Source organism: Rhinopithecus roxellana, chromosome 13 (genome assembly GCF_007565055.1).
Source record: "Rhinopithecus roxellana isolate Shanxi Qingling chromosome 13, ASM756505v1, whole genome shotgun sequence".
Taxonomy (NCBI): Eukaryota; Metazoa; Chordata; class Mammalia; order Primates; family Cercopithecidae; genus Rhinopithecus; species Rhinopithecus roxellana.
The window spans coordinates 18527118-18541370 of NC_044561.1; the positions used below are offsets into that span (position 1 = coordinate 18527118).

The 14253-nt window shown below is 44.6% G+C and overlaps 1 protein-coding gene across 17 annotated transcripts in view; it reads left to right on the forward strand.

Annotated features, from left to right (window-relative positions):
- The window catches only part of SFI1 (SFI1 centrin binding protein), a 122572-nt gene that overhangs the window by 44561 nt on the left and 63758 nt on the right, over positions 1-14253 (forward strand). For all 17 annotated transcript variants that reach the window (XR_004052649.1, XR_004052650.1, XM_030914657.1 and 14 more), the window contains 2 exons: positions 3364-3474; positions 7374-7468. Coding sequence is in view for 15 of the 17 variants with exons in the window: in XM_030914657.1 (XP_030770517.1) it covers positions 3364-3474; positions 7374-7468 (206 nt within the window). In the remaining 2 variants the exon portion in view is untranslated. The remainder of the gene's footprint in view (positions 1-3363; positions 3475-7373; positions 7469-14253) is intronic.

A 14253-nucleotide genomic window follows, 5' to 3' on the forward strand; every position in this document is an offset into this window, starting at 1 on the left:
TAGTGAGGTGAATTCCCTTATGTATGTCTTTGTAAGCTAGTTTTTAAAAACCGTGAGTGGAATTGAGCTCAGTGGCTCACGCCTGTAATCCCAGCACTTTGGGAGGCTGAGGCCAGTGGACCACCCGAGCTCAGGAGTTCGAGATCAGCCTGGCCATTATGGCAAAAGCCCATCTTTACTAAAAGTACAAAAATTAGCTGGGTGTGGTGGCATGCGCCTGTAGTCCCAGCTACTCAGGAGGCTGAAGCAGGAGAATCGTTTGAACCTGGGAGACGGAGCTTGGAGTGAGCTGAGATCGTGCCACTGCACTCCAACAGAGCGAGACTCTGTCTCAAATTAAAACAAAACTATGAATGGGTTAGGAGGAGCAACATGTTAGTAACCTGCAGAACCATGAAAAGAAATTCAAAGTGATTGACAGGCCAGTGCATTGGCTTATGCTTGTAATCCCAGCACTTTGGGAGGCAAGGTGAGCAGATTGTCTGAGCTCAGGAGTGTGAGACCAGCCTGGGCAACATGGTGAAAACTTGTCTCTACTGAAATACAAAAAATTATCTCGGTTGGGTGGCGTATGCCTGGAGTTACAGCTACTCGAGAGACTGAGGCACGAGAATAACTTGAACCCATGAGGTGGAGATTACAGTGAGCAGAGATCATGCCACTGCCTTCCAACTTGGGTGACAGAGCAAGACTGTTTCAAAAAAAATTTTAAAAATTCAACCCCATCTGTCACTGCTCTTCTGTGTTCCTTATTACCTTTTTCCTGACTAATTTCTCTTACTCGTCTTTTGCTGCTGTTATAACTCCCCTCTTCAGATTTCAGCTAAATTCATATCCTATGTTCCTGTTAAGTACTAGGAATATTATTAGGCATTTACTTATTTTATAACTTTAATTTCATATGTTTGTGAATAAGACATTCCTACTTTTTAGTAATAAAAATATTTTTCATTCTGGTGAATAAAAAAATTAAAAATAGTAATTTTCAATTCACTTTATGGTGTTTGAAAAGTCAGATTTTGGGAGACCAAGGGAGGAGGATCACCTGAGCTCAGGAGTTCAAGACTAGCTAGGGTAGCATAGTGAAACCCTGCCTCTACAAAATATAAAAAATTAACCAGGCGTAGTAGTGGAGCATGTCTGTAGTCACAGCTACTTGGGAGGCTGAGGTGAAAGGATCACTTGAGCCTAGGATGTCAAGGCTGCAGTGAGCCGTGACTGCACCACTGCATTCCAGCCAGGGCAACAGAGCGAGACCCTGTCTCCAAAAAAAAGTCAAATTTTTATGTTGACATCTTTAATCAGTAAAATCAATATTAGAAAATTTTCAACCTCATTTCTAGTTTAAGTAGCTCTGAGATTCTGACCTGAAAAAGCCAAATATGTCTTATTTTCCCTCTTTTTAAGTTTTTTTTGATTGTTTAAGAGATAAGATCTCGCTCTGTTGCCCAGACCAGAGTGCAGTGACACATTCACAGCTCACTGCAGCCTTGACCTCTGGGGCTCAAGCTATCCTCCCACCTAAGCCTCTGGAATAGCTGGGGCCACAGGTGCATGCCTCCATACTTGGCTAACTAAAAAAATTTTAAGGGGGCCGGACGTGATGACTGAAGCCTGTAATCCCAGCACTTTGGGAGGCCGAGGTAAGCGGATCACCTGAGGTCAGGAGTTTGAGACCAGCCTGACCAGCATGGAGAAACTCTGTCTCTACTAAAAATACAAAATTAGCTGGGCGTGGTGGCGCATGCCTGTAATCCCAGCTACTCAGGAGGCTGAGGCAGGGGAATCACTGGAAGCCAGGAGGCAGAGGTTGCGGTGAGCAGAGATCACACCATTGCACTCCAACCTGGGCAACAAGAGCAAAACTCCGTCTCAAAAAAAAAAAAAAAAAAAAAAATGCAGAGCTGGGTACAGTGGCTCATGTGTGTAATCCCAGCACTTTGGGAGGCTCAGGTGAGAGTATCGCTTGAGCCCAAGAGTTTGAGAACAGCTTGGGTAATATAGTGAGACATCGTCACAAATTTTTTTATTTTTATTTTTTGGGTAGAGATGGAATGTTTTATTTTATTTTATTCTATCTTATTTATTTTTTTTTTTTTTGAGACAAAGTCTCACTCTGTTGCCCAGGTTGGAGTGCAGGGGACTCGATCTTGGCTCACCACAACCTCTGCCTCCCAGGTTCAAGCAATTCTCCTGCCTCAGCCTCCCGAGTAGCTGGGACTACAGGCATGTACCACCATGCCCAGCTAATTTTTGTATTTTTAGTAGAGATAGGGTTTTAATATGCCACCCAGTCTTGTCTCGAACTCCTGACTTTGTGATCCACCCGCTTCAGCCTCCCAAAGTGCTGGGATTGCAGGTGTGAGCCACTGTGTCCGGCCTTTTTTTTTTCCCTTGTATTTGAGACAGGCTCTTACTCTTTCGCCCAGGCTGGAGTGCAGTGGTGCAAACTCAGTTCACTGGAACGTCTGCCTTCTGGGTTCAAGTGATCCTCCCACTTCAGCCTCCCAGGTAGCTGGGACTACAAGAGCATGCCCGCACTACGCCTGGCTAATTTTTTATTTTTTGTAGAGACTGGGTTTCACCATGTCACCCAGCCTGGTCCTGAACTCCAGCAATCCAACTGTCTCAGCCTCCCAAAGTGCTGGGATTACAGCCATAAACTACCACTTCAGCCCTAGATGGAGTCTTGCTATGTTGCCGAGGTTGGTCTTGAACTCCTGGCCTCAAGCAGTCCTCCCACTTTGACCTCTCAAAGCGTTTGGATTACAGGCATGAGCCACCATGCCTGGCCTCTATTTTTAATCTATCTTGGTGTTTACTTTTTGTTCTTCGAGACAGAGTCTTGCTCTGTCACCAGGCTGGAGTGCAGTGGTGCAGTCTCAGCTCACTGCAACCTCTGCCTCCCGGATTCAAGCAGTTCTCCTGCCTCAGCCTCCTGAGTAGCTGGGACTACAGGCGTGTGCTACCATGCCCAGGTAATTTTTGCATTTTTAGTAGAGATGGGGTTTCACCATGTTGGCCAGGATGGTCTTGATCTCTTGACCTTGTGATCCACCCGCCTTGGCCTCCCAAAGTACTGGGATTACAGGCGTGAGGCACTGCGCCCGGCTGGTGTTTTCATTTTTTGTTTGTTTGTTTTTAGTAGAGATGGGGTTTCACCATGTTAGCCAGGATGGTCTTGATTTCCTGACCTCATGATCCGCCCGCCTCGGCCTCCCAAAGTGCTGGGATTACAGGTGTGAGCCACTGCGCCCGGCCATACTTTTTTGTGAGAAGGCAACAATATGAAACTGTGATTTGGGAAGAGATGTTAGCTCCAACATCATCATATATATATATGATTTTTTTGTATTGCCCTAGATTTTACTATGAGCAGCGATTACTACGGAAGGTCTTCGAAGAATGGAAAGAAGAGTGGTGGGTTTTCCATCATGAGTGGAAACTCTGTGTTCGAGCTGACTGTCACTACAGGTCAGGTTTCGTGTTATACTCCTTCAGTTTTACTGATGCACATTATCATATGATTATGTGTTGGCATGTTTATGGTCAAAAGAAGCAAACTTTGGATCACTTTTGGTTTTTCTTCAAATCATTTTTAGAGTTAGCAAGATCAAAGTTCCAAATTAAACCCAAGCATGTATGCACATGCTGGGCACGTGCACACAGACACACATACACACACACTTCCCACACCTCTAATTCAGGTAACTAGTATCTGTTGGTTATGCTAATAGTTTAAATGGGATTTTCCTACCGATTTTCATTTCTATATAATTTCTAATTCTGAAAGTATTCTGGGTTTTTTTTTGTTGTTTGTTTTAAGACAGAGTCTCACTCTGTTGCCCAGGCTGGAGAGCTGTGGCACGATCTTGGCTCACTGCAACCTCCACCTCCTAGGTTCAAGCAATTCTCCTGCTTCAGTCTCCCAAATAGTTGGGATTACTGGCATGCGCCACCATGCCCAGCTAATTTTTGTAGTTTTAGTAGAGACAGGGTTACATCATGTTGACTGGGCTGGTCTCGAACTCCTGACTTCAGATGATCTGCCCGCCTTGGCCTCCCAAAGTGCTGGGATTGCAGGCATGAGCCACTGCGCCTGGCCTATTTTTTTTTGTTTTGTTTTTTTGAGATGGAATCTCACTCTTGTTGCCCAGGCTGGAGTGCAGTGGTGCACTGCAACCTCTGCCCCCTGTGTTCAAGCGGTTCTCCTGCCTCAGCCTCCCTAGTAGCTGAGATTACAGGCATGTGCCACCATGCCCAGGTAATTTTGTATTTTTAGTAGAGATGAGGTTTCTCCATGTTGGTCAGTCTGATCTCAATCTCCTGACCTCAGGTGATCCTCCCGCCTTGGCTTCCCAAAGTGCTAGGATTACAGACATGAACCACCATACCTGGCCCTGTTTTAAAAATAATAAGTTGTTCTAATTTACATTGATTGTGGGAGAAAATATATGCCCAACATAGAATGTTAAGAAAATAGAGGCCAGGCCCTGTAATCCTGGCAGTTTGGAATGCCGAGGTAGGTGGATCACTTAAGCGCAAGAGTTTGAGACCAGCCTTAGCAACATGATGTAACCCCATCTCTACCAAAAAGTACAGAATACCAGCAGGGTGTAGGGGTGTGCGCCTGTGGTCTCAACTACTTGGGAGGCTGAGGCAGAAGGATTGCTTGAGCCCGGGAGGCAGAGATTGCAGTGAGCTGAGATTGTGCCACTCACTCCAGCCTGGGCAACAGAGCTAGATCCTGACACACACAGACACACACACACACACACACACACACACACACACACACACACACAAGAAAAGAAAGGAAAAAACTCTTAATCCTTGACATTCACATTCCCGGGGATAAGTGAAGGGGAAAGGAACAATTGAGAATTATTATATCAAATACACATTTTCAGACCTTTTTTAAAAATCTGAATGTCATTTCTTATAGATTGTGTATTTAAAATGGTATTAACTCTTACTGTAGTAATTTCTTTGTCTAGGTTCTTTGGAGCAAGAGTTCTGATTTATGGATATTTCAGATTAAAATATAGACACACTGAGTTGTTTTAATAAGCAGATAGAATATGAAATCAAGGCCTAGGAATTACGGTAGTGAATATATGGGGAAGGCCGAGTGTGGTGGCTCACTCCTGTAATCCCAGTACTTTGGGAGGCTGAGGCGGGTGTATCACTTGAGGTTAGGAGTTCGAGACCAGCCTGGCCAACACTGATGAAACCTTGCCTCTATTAAAAAAAAAAAATACAAAAATTCCAGCCTGGGCAACACAGTGAAACCCCATCTCAATGAAAATACAAAAGACATTAGCCGGGCATGGCGGCATGCGCCTGTAGTCCCAGCTATTTGGGAGGTTGAGACCGGAAAATTCATTGAACTCAGGAGGCAGAGACTGCAGTAAGTCGAGATCGCACCACTGCACTCCAGCCTGGGCAACAAAGCAAGACTCTGTCTCCAAAAAATGAAAATAAAAAAATAAAAAAATTAGCTGGGCATGGTGACATGTGCCTGTAGTCCCCAGCCACTCGGGAGGCTGAGGCAGAAGAATTGCTTGAACCAAGGAGTCGGAGGTTGCAGTGAGCTGAGATCATGCCACTGCACTCCAGCCTGGGCGACAGAGTGAGACTCTGTCTCAAAAAAAGAAAAAACTTTTTTAAATGAATGTTAATAAAATATTTAAAACTAGGAAAATATGAAGAGATGAAAGTCTTAAAATGTATGGCGTATGTATCAAGAAGAAGGAAAAGGCGTCAATGACCATGTGGTAGTGCAAATGAGAAGTGATGTTTTTTATAGTGTGGATAGTTAAGATAATTAAGATGGGACTGTCGGCCAGGCATCGTAGCTAACACCTGTAATCCTAGCACTTTAGGAGGCCGGGGCAAGAGATCACTTGAGCCCAGGAGTTTGAGACCAGCCTAGGGAACATGGCAAAAGCCCCCTCTACAAAAAAATACAAAAATTAGCCAGGAGTGGTGGTGTGTTCCTGTAGTCCTAGCTACTCGGAGGCCAAGGTAGGAGGAGTACCTGAGCCCAGGGAGGGCTCAGGGCTACAGTGAGCCATGTTCACATTACTGCACTCCAGCCTAGGTGACAGAGTAAGACCCTGTGTTTAAAAAAAAAAAAAAAAAGATAAGATTGTCTTTCCAAACATCATGGATTTTTTTTTTTTTTTTTTTTTTTTTTAATTTGAGACAGAGTCTTGGTGTCACCCATGCTGGAGTGCAGTAGAGCAATCTCGGCTCACTGCAACCACCGCCTCCCGGGTTCAAGCGATTCTCCTGCCTCAGCCTCCTGAGTAGCTGAGACTACAGGCACATGCCACTACGTGTGGCTAATTTTTATATTTTTAGTAAAGACAGGGTTTCACCATGTTGACCAGGCTGGTCTCAAACTCCCAACCTCAGGTAATCTGCCTGCCTCGGCCTCCCAGAGTGCTGAGATTACAGGTGTGAGCTACTCTGCCTGTCCCAAACATCATGAATTTGTGGATGATGAAAGTGAACTTATTCTTGGAGCATTCAAGCCTTTGCTTCCTCAGTGACACTTTAGGTATGGAGAATGACTCTTCCTCAAAGAGAATAGAGTTCATTGTGATTGTAGGAAATGAAATTTTAGCTTTGGTGCAGATTTTTTTTTTTTTTTTTTTAATCAGAAGTGTCAATGTTAATTTCTTCTGAGTATAGAACAGACTTGGTGTATTGGATTAGGAGTTGTTTTGCTGTTGTTTGTTTTTTGAGACAGAGTCTTGCTCTGTTGTTCAGGCTGAGTGCAGTGGCGCAATCTCGGCTCACTGCAACCTCTACCTCCTGAGTTCAAGTGATTCTCCTGCCTCAGCCTCCGGAATAGCTGGGATTACAGGCATGTGCCACCACACCTGGCTAATTTTTGTATTTTTAGTAGAGATGGGGTTTCACCATATTGGCCAGGCTGGTCTTGAACTCCTTGCCTCGGCCTCTGAAAGTGCTAGGACTGGCCAGGTGCGGTGGCTCACGCCTGTAATCCCAGCACTTTGGAAGGCCGAGACGGGCCGATCACGAGGTCAGGAGATCGAGACCATCCTGGCTAACATGGTGAAACCCCATCTCTACTAAAAATACAAAAAAATTAGCCGGGCATAGTGGCAGGCGCCTGTAGTCCCGGCTACGCGGGAGGCTGAGGCAGGAGAATGGCGTGAACCCGGGAGGCGGAGCTTGCAGTGAGCCGAGATCGCGCGGCGGCACTCCAGCCTGGGCGACTAAGCAAGACTCCGTCTCAAAAAAAAAAAGAAAGAAAATGCTAGGATTATAAGTGTGAGCCATCGCGCCCGGCCTGTTGTTTTATTTTAAAGAAATGTCGTTTGCTTTTTTTGGGTCCTCAGGTATTACCTGTATAACCTGATGTTCCAGACCTGGAAGACCTACGTACGTCAGCAGCAGGAGATGAGGAACAAGTACATCAGAGCCGAGGTTCATGGTGAGAAAAAGAAGTCCATGTATGAAGAAGATGCCCACATTTACTGTGCAGAACGTCATAGGAAGGACAAGCACATTGTCTCAGAGAGAAAATAACTCTAGGTCCAAGGAAGATTTGTTTGATTCTCTTTCATATTTTTCAGAAAGTGTGATCTCTTGAGTGGGCACCTGTACGATTGGATCCCTGTGGTTTTCTCCGTATGGCATGGTTTGAGCGCTTAAAGCTCACTTAATCAGAATTTGTGTGAACTGGCTGTTCCTGGCCTGCTGGTTCAGTGTGCTGGCTGGGACTCTCCTGTGGCGCCTGGGGCTGCCGTCTATCTTGCTGTGTCAAGTTGCGCAGAGACTCTGGAGCAGAGCTGCAGTGCTCTTTGTTGATCTGCTTTGCTCAAGTTGTCCCTTAATGATACTGTGGCCACTTTAGCTCTGGTCAGAGTCTGGTTTCTCTGTGAAACATGTGGAGAGTCTAAGGGAAAAGACATGGAGTTTCAAAATGATAATACAGACTGCATTAGCAGCAGCATGTCCTAAAGGTACCTCAAACTCTGCAAGTCACAAGTACAACCTGTCAATTCCGCTTCCACTTACACCTGCAGTTCCTTTGACTTTTCCTGTCTAAGAAGACTTACTTAGGAATAGTGTCCATTCCTCATGCCTCATGTCATCACTGACCTAATCTTTTAAGATGGCCCTCTGAGGCATCGCTTGCAGTCATATTTGCATCGCTACTTCCTAAGAGTAATCCTCATCATTTTCCCAGAGTCTTTTTTTTTTTTTTTTTTTTTTGAGACGGAGTCTCGCTCTGTCACCCGGGCTGGAGTGCAGTGGCCGGATCTCAGCTCACTGCAAGCTCCGCCTCCCGGGTTCAAGCCATTCTCCTGCCTCAGCCTCCCAAATAGCTGGGACTACAGGCGCCCGCCACCTCGCCCGGCTAGTTTTTTGTATTTTTTAGTAGAGACGGGGTTTCACCGTGTTAGCCAGGATGGTCTCGATCTCCTGACCTCATGGTCCGCCCGTCTCGGCCTCCCAAAGTGCTGGGATTACAGGCTTGAGCCACCACGCCCGGCTTCCCAGAGTCTTATAAGTACCTCTTCATTAATCTCCCTCATTTATTTTTTCCTACTTCTCATTGTACACATAGCTACAAGAGTGGTAAGACTTAGATAAGATCATGTCACTCCTTTACGTAAAGTCAACCCTGCTTGGTATGTCATACAAGGTCTTCATCTCTTCTGTTCTACACCTTCTGCCCTTGACACACTGGATGTGCACTTCCTTATCTTTCTATCTTTGTCCCTGTAGTTCTTCCTTCAGGCCCATTTAAATGTGTAGCTTTCCTCGATCTCCCCTAGCCCAGTGGTCTTTCCCCTGTCTGTATTCCCAAAGTATGAGAAGCTCTTACCCAGGCCTCACAGTTACTGCACCAAATGCACTGTGTCACTGATAAGTAACTTATGCTGTTTGGTTGTTGTTTGTTTTTTTAATTGCATACAGTAAGATTCATTCTTTTTGATGTTCAGTTCTAAGACTTTGGTACACACTACCACATACAGCTAATTTTTTGGATTTTGGTAGAGATGGGCTTTCGCCATGTTGCCCAGGCTGGTTTCAAACTCCTGGACTAAAGCAATCCACCTGCCTCAGTCTCCCAAAGTTCTGGCAGTACAGGTGTGAGCCACCATGCCTGGCCTTAAGTTTAACTCTGTAAGAAACTGGCAATCTTTTTTATTGTGGCTGTACCATTTTGCATTCCCACCAGTAATTCATGAGAGTTCTACTTGCTCTACATCCTCTTGACCTCTTTGTATTGTCATTAAAATTTTTTCTTCGGCGATACTAATGGGTGTATACAGGCATTTAATTGTGGGTTTTTAAAAATTACTGTTACATGGGTATACTGCATAATGGTGGAGATTTGAGTATCCACTACCCAAATAGTGAACATTGTACATGATAGGTAATTTTTCAACCCTTGTCCCTCTTCCACCCTCCCTTACCCTCTTTTGGAGTCCCCGGTGTTTATTATCTCCACTATTATGTCCATGAGTACCAGCTGTTTAGCTCCCGCTTATAAATGAGAACATGTGGTATTTGATTTTCTGTTTCTGAGTTAGTTCACTTAGGATAATGGCCTCTAGTTCCATCCATGTTGGTGCGAAGGGCATGATTTCATTCTTTTTTATGGCTGGTTGGTATTCTATGGTGTATATTTTTCTTCTCTCTTCTCTTTCTGCCTGCCCGCCTGCCCGCCTGCCTGCCTGCCTGCCTTCCTTCTTTCCTTTCTTTTTCTTTCTTTTCTTCTTTTTTCTTTCTCTGTCTTTCCTTCCTTCCTTCTTTTCCTTCTTTCTTTCCTTTTCTTTCCTTCTTTCCTTTCTTTTCTTTCCTTTCTTTCCTCCCTTCCTTTCTTTCCTTCCTTCCTTCGTCCCTCCCGTTTCCTTCCTTCCTTCGTCTCTCCCTCCCTCGCCCCCTCCTTTCCTTTCCTTTCCTTTCCTTTCCTTTCCTTTCCTTTCCTTTCCTTTCCTTTCCTTTCCTTTCCTTTCCTTTCCTTTCCTTTCCTTTCCTTTCCTTTCCTTTCCTTCCTTCCTTCCTTCCTTCCTTCCTTCCTTCCTTCCTTCCTTCCTTCTCCCTTTCCCTTTCCCTTTCTCTTTCTATTTCTCTTTTTCTTTCCTCTTTTTCTTTTTCTTTTCTTTCTCACTCTGTCACCCAGGCTTGGAGTGCAGTGGCGTGATCTCAGCTCACTGCTGCCTCCACCTCCTGGGTTCAAGCTCTGTTCCTGCCTCAGCCTCTCCAGTACCTGGGACTACAGACATGTGCCCCCATGCCTGACTAATTTTTTATTTTTAGTAGAGACAAGGTTTCACTATATTGGCCAGGCTGGTCTCAAACTCCTGACCTCAAGTGATCTGCCTGCCTTGGCCTCCCAAAGTACTGGGATTACAGGCATGAGCCACCGCACCCAGCTGTGGTGTATATTCTCTATATCCGTTGATGGATGCTGAGGTTGGTTCCATGACTTTGCTGTTGAGAATAGTGTTGCAATGAACGTATGAGTGCAGGTGTCTTTTTAATATAATAATTTCTCTTCCTTTGGGTATATTCCCTGTAGTGGGATTGCTGGGTCGAATGGTAGTTCTGTTTTTAGTTCTTTGAGAAATCTCCATACTGTTTTCCATAGAAGCTCAACTAATTTATATGCCCACCACCAGTGTGTTAAGTGTTCCCTTTCTCCCCGTCCCTGCCAACATCTGTTTTTTTTTTTTTCAGATGGGGGTGTCTTGCTGTGTCACCCAGGCTGGAGTGCAGTGGCTTGGTCATAGTTCATTGCAGCCATGACTTCCTGGGCTCAAGTGATCCTCCCACCTCAGACTCTTGAGTAGCTGGGATCATAGACATATGCTACCCCACCTGGCTAACTTTTTATATTTTGTAGAGACAGGGTCTTGCTATGTTGCCCAAGCTGGTCTTGGACCTCCGGGCTCCAGCGATTCTCCTTCCTCAGCCTCCCAAAGTGCTAGGATTACAGGCATGAGCCACCACACCCAACTTAACTTTTTAATGATAGTCGTTCTGACTGGTGTAAGATGAAATCTCATTGTGGTTTTAATTTGCATTTCTCTGATAATTAGTGATGTTGAGTATCTTTTCCTGTGCTTATTTGCTATTTATATCTGTTTTTTGGTGAAGTGTTGTTTGTGTTCTTGTTGAGATTTGAAAGTTTTTTGTTTTTTATTAGTTAGGTTTGGTTTTTGTTTGACAGGGAGTCTTGCTCTGTTGCCCAGACTGGAGTGCAGTGGCACAATCTCGGCTCACTGCAACCTCGACCTCCTGTGTTTAAGCGATTCTTCCACCTTAGCTTCCCGAGTAGCTGGGACTACATGGTGTGCTTCCATGCCCAGCTAATTTTTGTATTTTTTTAGTAGAGACACGGTTTCACCATGTTGGCCAGGCTGGTCTGGAGCTCCTGACCTCAGGGCATCCACCTGCCTTGGCCTTCCAAAGTGCTGGGATTACAGGCGTGAGCCGCCATGCCCAGCGTAGTTTTGTAATGTATGCGTTCTGTTACAAGCATTTTGTCAAAGCATGATTTGCTTGTTTCCTCCCAGTCTGTGACTTGTCGTTTTGTTCTCTTAACAGTATCTTTTGCAGAGGGAAAGTTTTTAATTTTAATGAAGTCCAATGTATTCTTTTTTAATGGATTTTTTGTTTGTTTGTTTGTTTTGCGAGAGTCCCACTGTTGCCCGGGTTGGAATTGAGTGGTGTGATGATAACTCGTTGCAGACTGGAACTCCTGGGCTCCAACCTCAGCCTCCCAAGTAACTGGGACTACAGGCAATGCCCTACCATGCCTGGCTAAGGTTTTTATTTTTTGTAGAGATGGGGGTCTTGCTTTGTTGCCCAGGCTGGTCTCAAACTCCTGACCTCAAGCAGTTCTCCCACTTCAGCTTCGCAAAGCCCTGGGATTATAGTCATGAGCGACTGTGCCCAGCTGGATTATATTTTTTGATATCATATCTTAGCTGTCATCTCTAAGAACTTTGCCTTAACCCAAGGTCACAAAGATTTCTTCCTACATTTTCTTCTAAACATTCTGTAGTTTTACGTATGGATTTTGTATATTCTACAACCCTGCTAAGTTCATTTATTTATTTATTTATTTATTTATTTATTTATTTATTTATTTATTTTTTGAGACAGAGTCTCACTCTGTCACCCAGGCTGGAGTTCAGTGGCGCAATCTTGGCTCACTGTAAGCTCCACTTCCCAGGTTCATGCCATTCTCCTGCCTCAGCCTCCTGAGTAGCTGGGACTACAGGTGCCTGCCACCACTCCTTGCTAATTTTTTATATTTTTAGTAGAGGTGGCGTTTCACCATGTTAGCCAGGTTGGTCTCGATCTCCTGACCTCATTATCTGCCTGCCTCAACCTCACAAAGTGCTGGGATTAACGGCATGAGCCACCGTGCCTGGCTCATTTATTATTTCTAACAGCTTTTTTGTAAATTCCATGGAGTTTTCTATGTAGACAGTCAAATTGTCTGTGAATAGATACAGTTTTATTCCTTCCTCTTCTTTTCTTTTTTCTTTTTTTCTTTTTCTTTTTTTTAAGATGGATTCTCGCCCTGTCGCCCAGGCTGGAGTGCAGTGGCACAATCTCAGCTCATTGCAAGCTCCGCCTCCCGGGTTCACGCCTTTCTCCTGCCTCAGCCTCCTGAAGCTGGGACTACAGGCGCCCTCCAAGCTATTTTTTTGTATTTTTAGTAGAGACGAGGTTTCACCATGTTAGCCAGAATGGTCTCAATCTCCTTACCTCTCATCCACCCGCCTCGGCCTCCCAAAGTGCTGGGATTACAGGCGTGAGCCACCACTCCCGGCCCTCTTTTCATTTTTTTATTGTGCTGGCTAGGGCTTCCGTATGATATTGAATAGTAGTGGACACATCCTTGCTTTGTTCTTGGTCTTAAGGGAAAAGCATTCAGCTTTTAATCATTAAATATGATGTTAGTGGTATGTTTTTTTATACCTGTCCTTCCTCAGGTTAAAGAAATTCTATTCCTAGTTTTCTGAGCATTTTAAACATTAATAGACGTTGAATGATTTTTGAACTGTTTTTCCTGTATCTATTGAGATGATTGTGAGGTGACTTCTTTTTTAGTCTTTTATTAAGGTTAATTATATAGACTGGTTTCCAACTTTTTTTGTTTGTTTGTTTGAGATGGTGTCTTACTGTTTGGCCCAGGTTGATTTTGAACTCCTGCATTCACACTATCCTTCTGCCTCAGCCTCCTGAATAGCTGGAACTACAGGCACTTGCCACCATGCCCAGCTGCTCTTCAGATTTTGAATCAGCTTCACGTTCTTACTTTTTTTTTTTTTTTTTAAGATAGGGTCTTGTTCTGTTACCCAGGCTGGGATGCAGTGGTGCAGTCACAGCTCAGAGTAGCTGTGACCTACCTGGTTTAGCCGATCCTCCCACTTCATCCTCCTGAGAAGCTGGGACCACAACCGCATGCTACCAAGGCCAGCTAATTTTCTTTTGTATTTTTTTGTAGAGATGGGGTTTTGCACTGTTGCTCAGGCTGGTCTCAAGCTGACTGGGCTCAAGCAGTCCACTTGCCTCGGCCTCCCAAAATGCTGGGATTACAGACATGAGCCACTGTACCCAGCCATGTTCCACAGATTAATGCCACTCTTTTTATATATTGCTGGGTTCAATTTGCTAATATTTTGTTGAGGGGGGTGGAGTTGCTTCTATATTCATGAGGGATATTGGTCTTTAGTGTTCTTTTATTGTCATATCTTTGTCTGGTTTTGGTTCAGGTAATACTAGCCTCGTAGAATGAGTTGGGAAGTATTTTCTATTTTTTTTTTTTTTTTTTTTTTTTTTGAGACGGAGTCTCACTCTATCGCCCAGGCTGGAGTGTAGTGGTGTGATCTTGGCTCACTGCAAGCTCTGCCTCCTGGGTTCATGCTGTTCTCCTGCCTCAGCCTCTCCAGTAGCTGGGACTATAGGCCCCCACCACCATGCCCGGCTAATTTTTTGTATTTTTTAGTAGAAACGGAGTTACACCCTGTTAGCCAGGATGGTCTCGATCTCCTGACCTCGTGATCCGCCCGCCTTGGCCTCCCAAAATGGGAAGTATTTTCTAAAAGAAATTTGTAGAGTTGGTATTATTTCGTCCTTGAGTGGTTAGTAAAATTCTCCACTGCAATCTTAGTGGTCTAGGCCTAGAATTTTCTTTGTTGGAGGATTTTAAACTTTGAATTCCAGTTTTTAATAGCTCGAAAA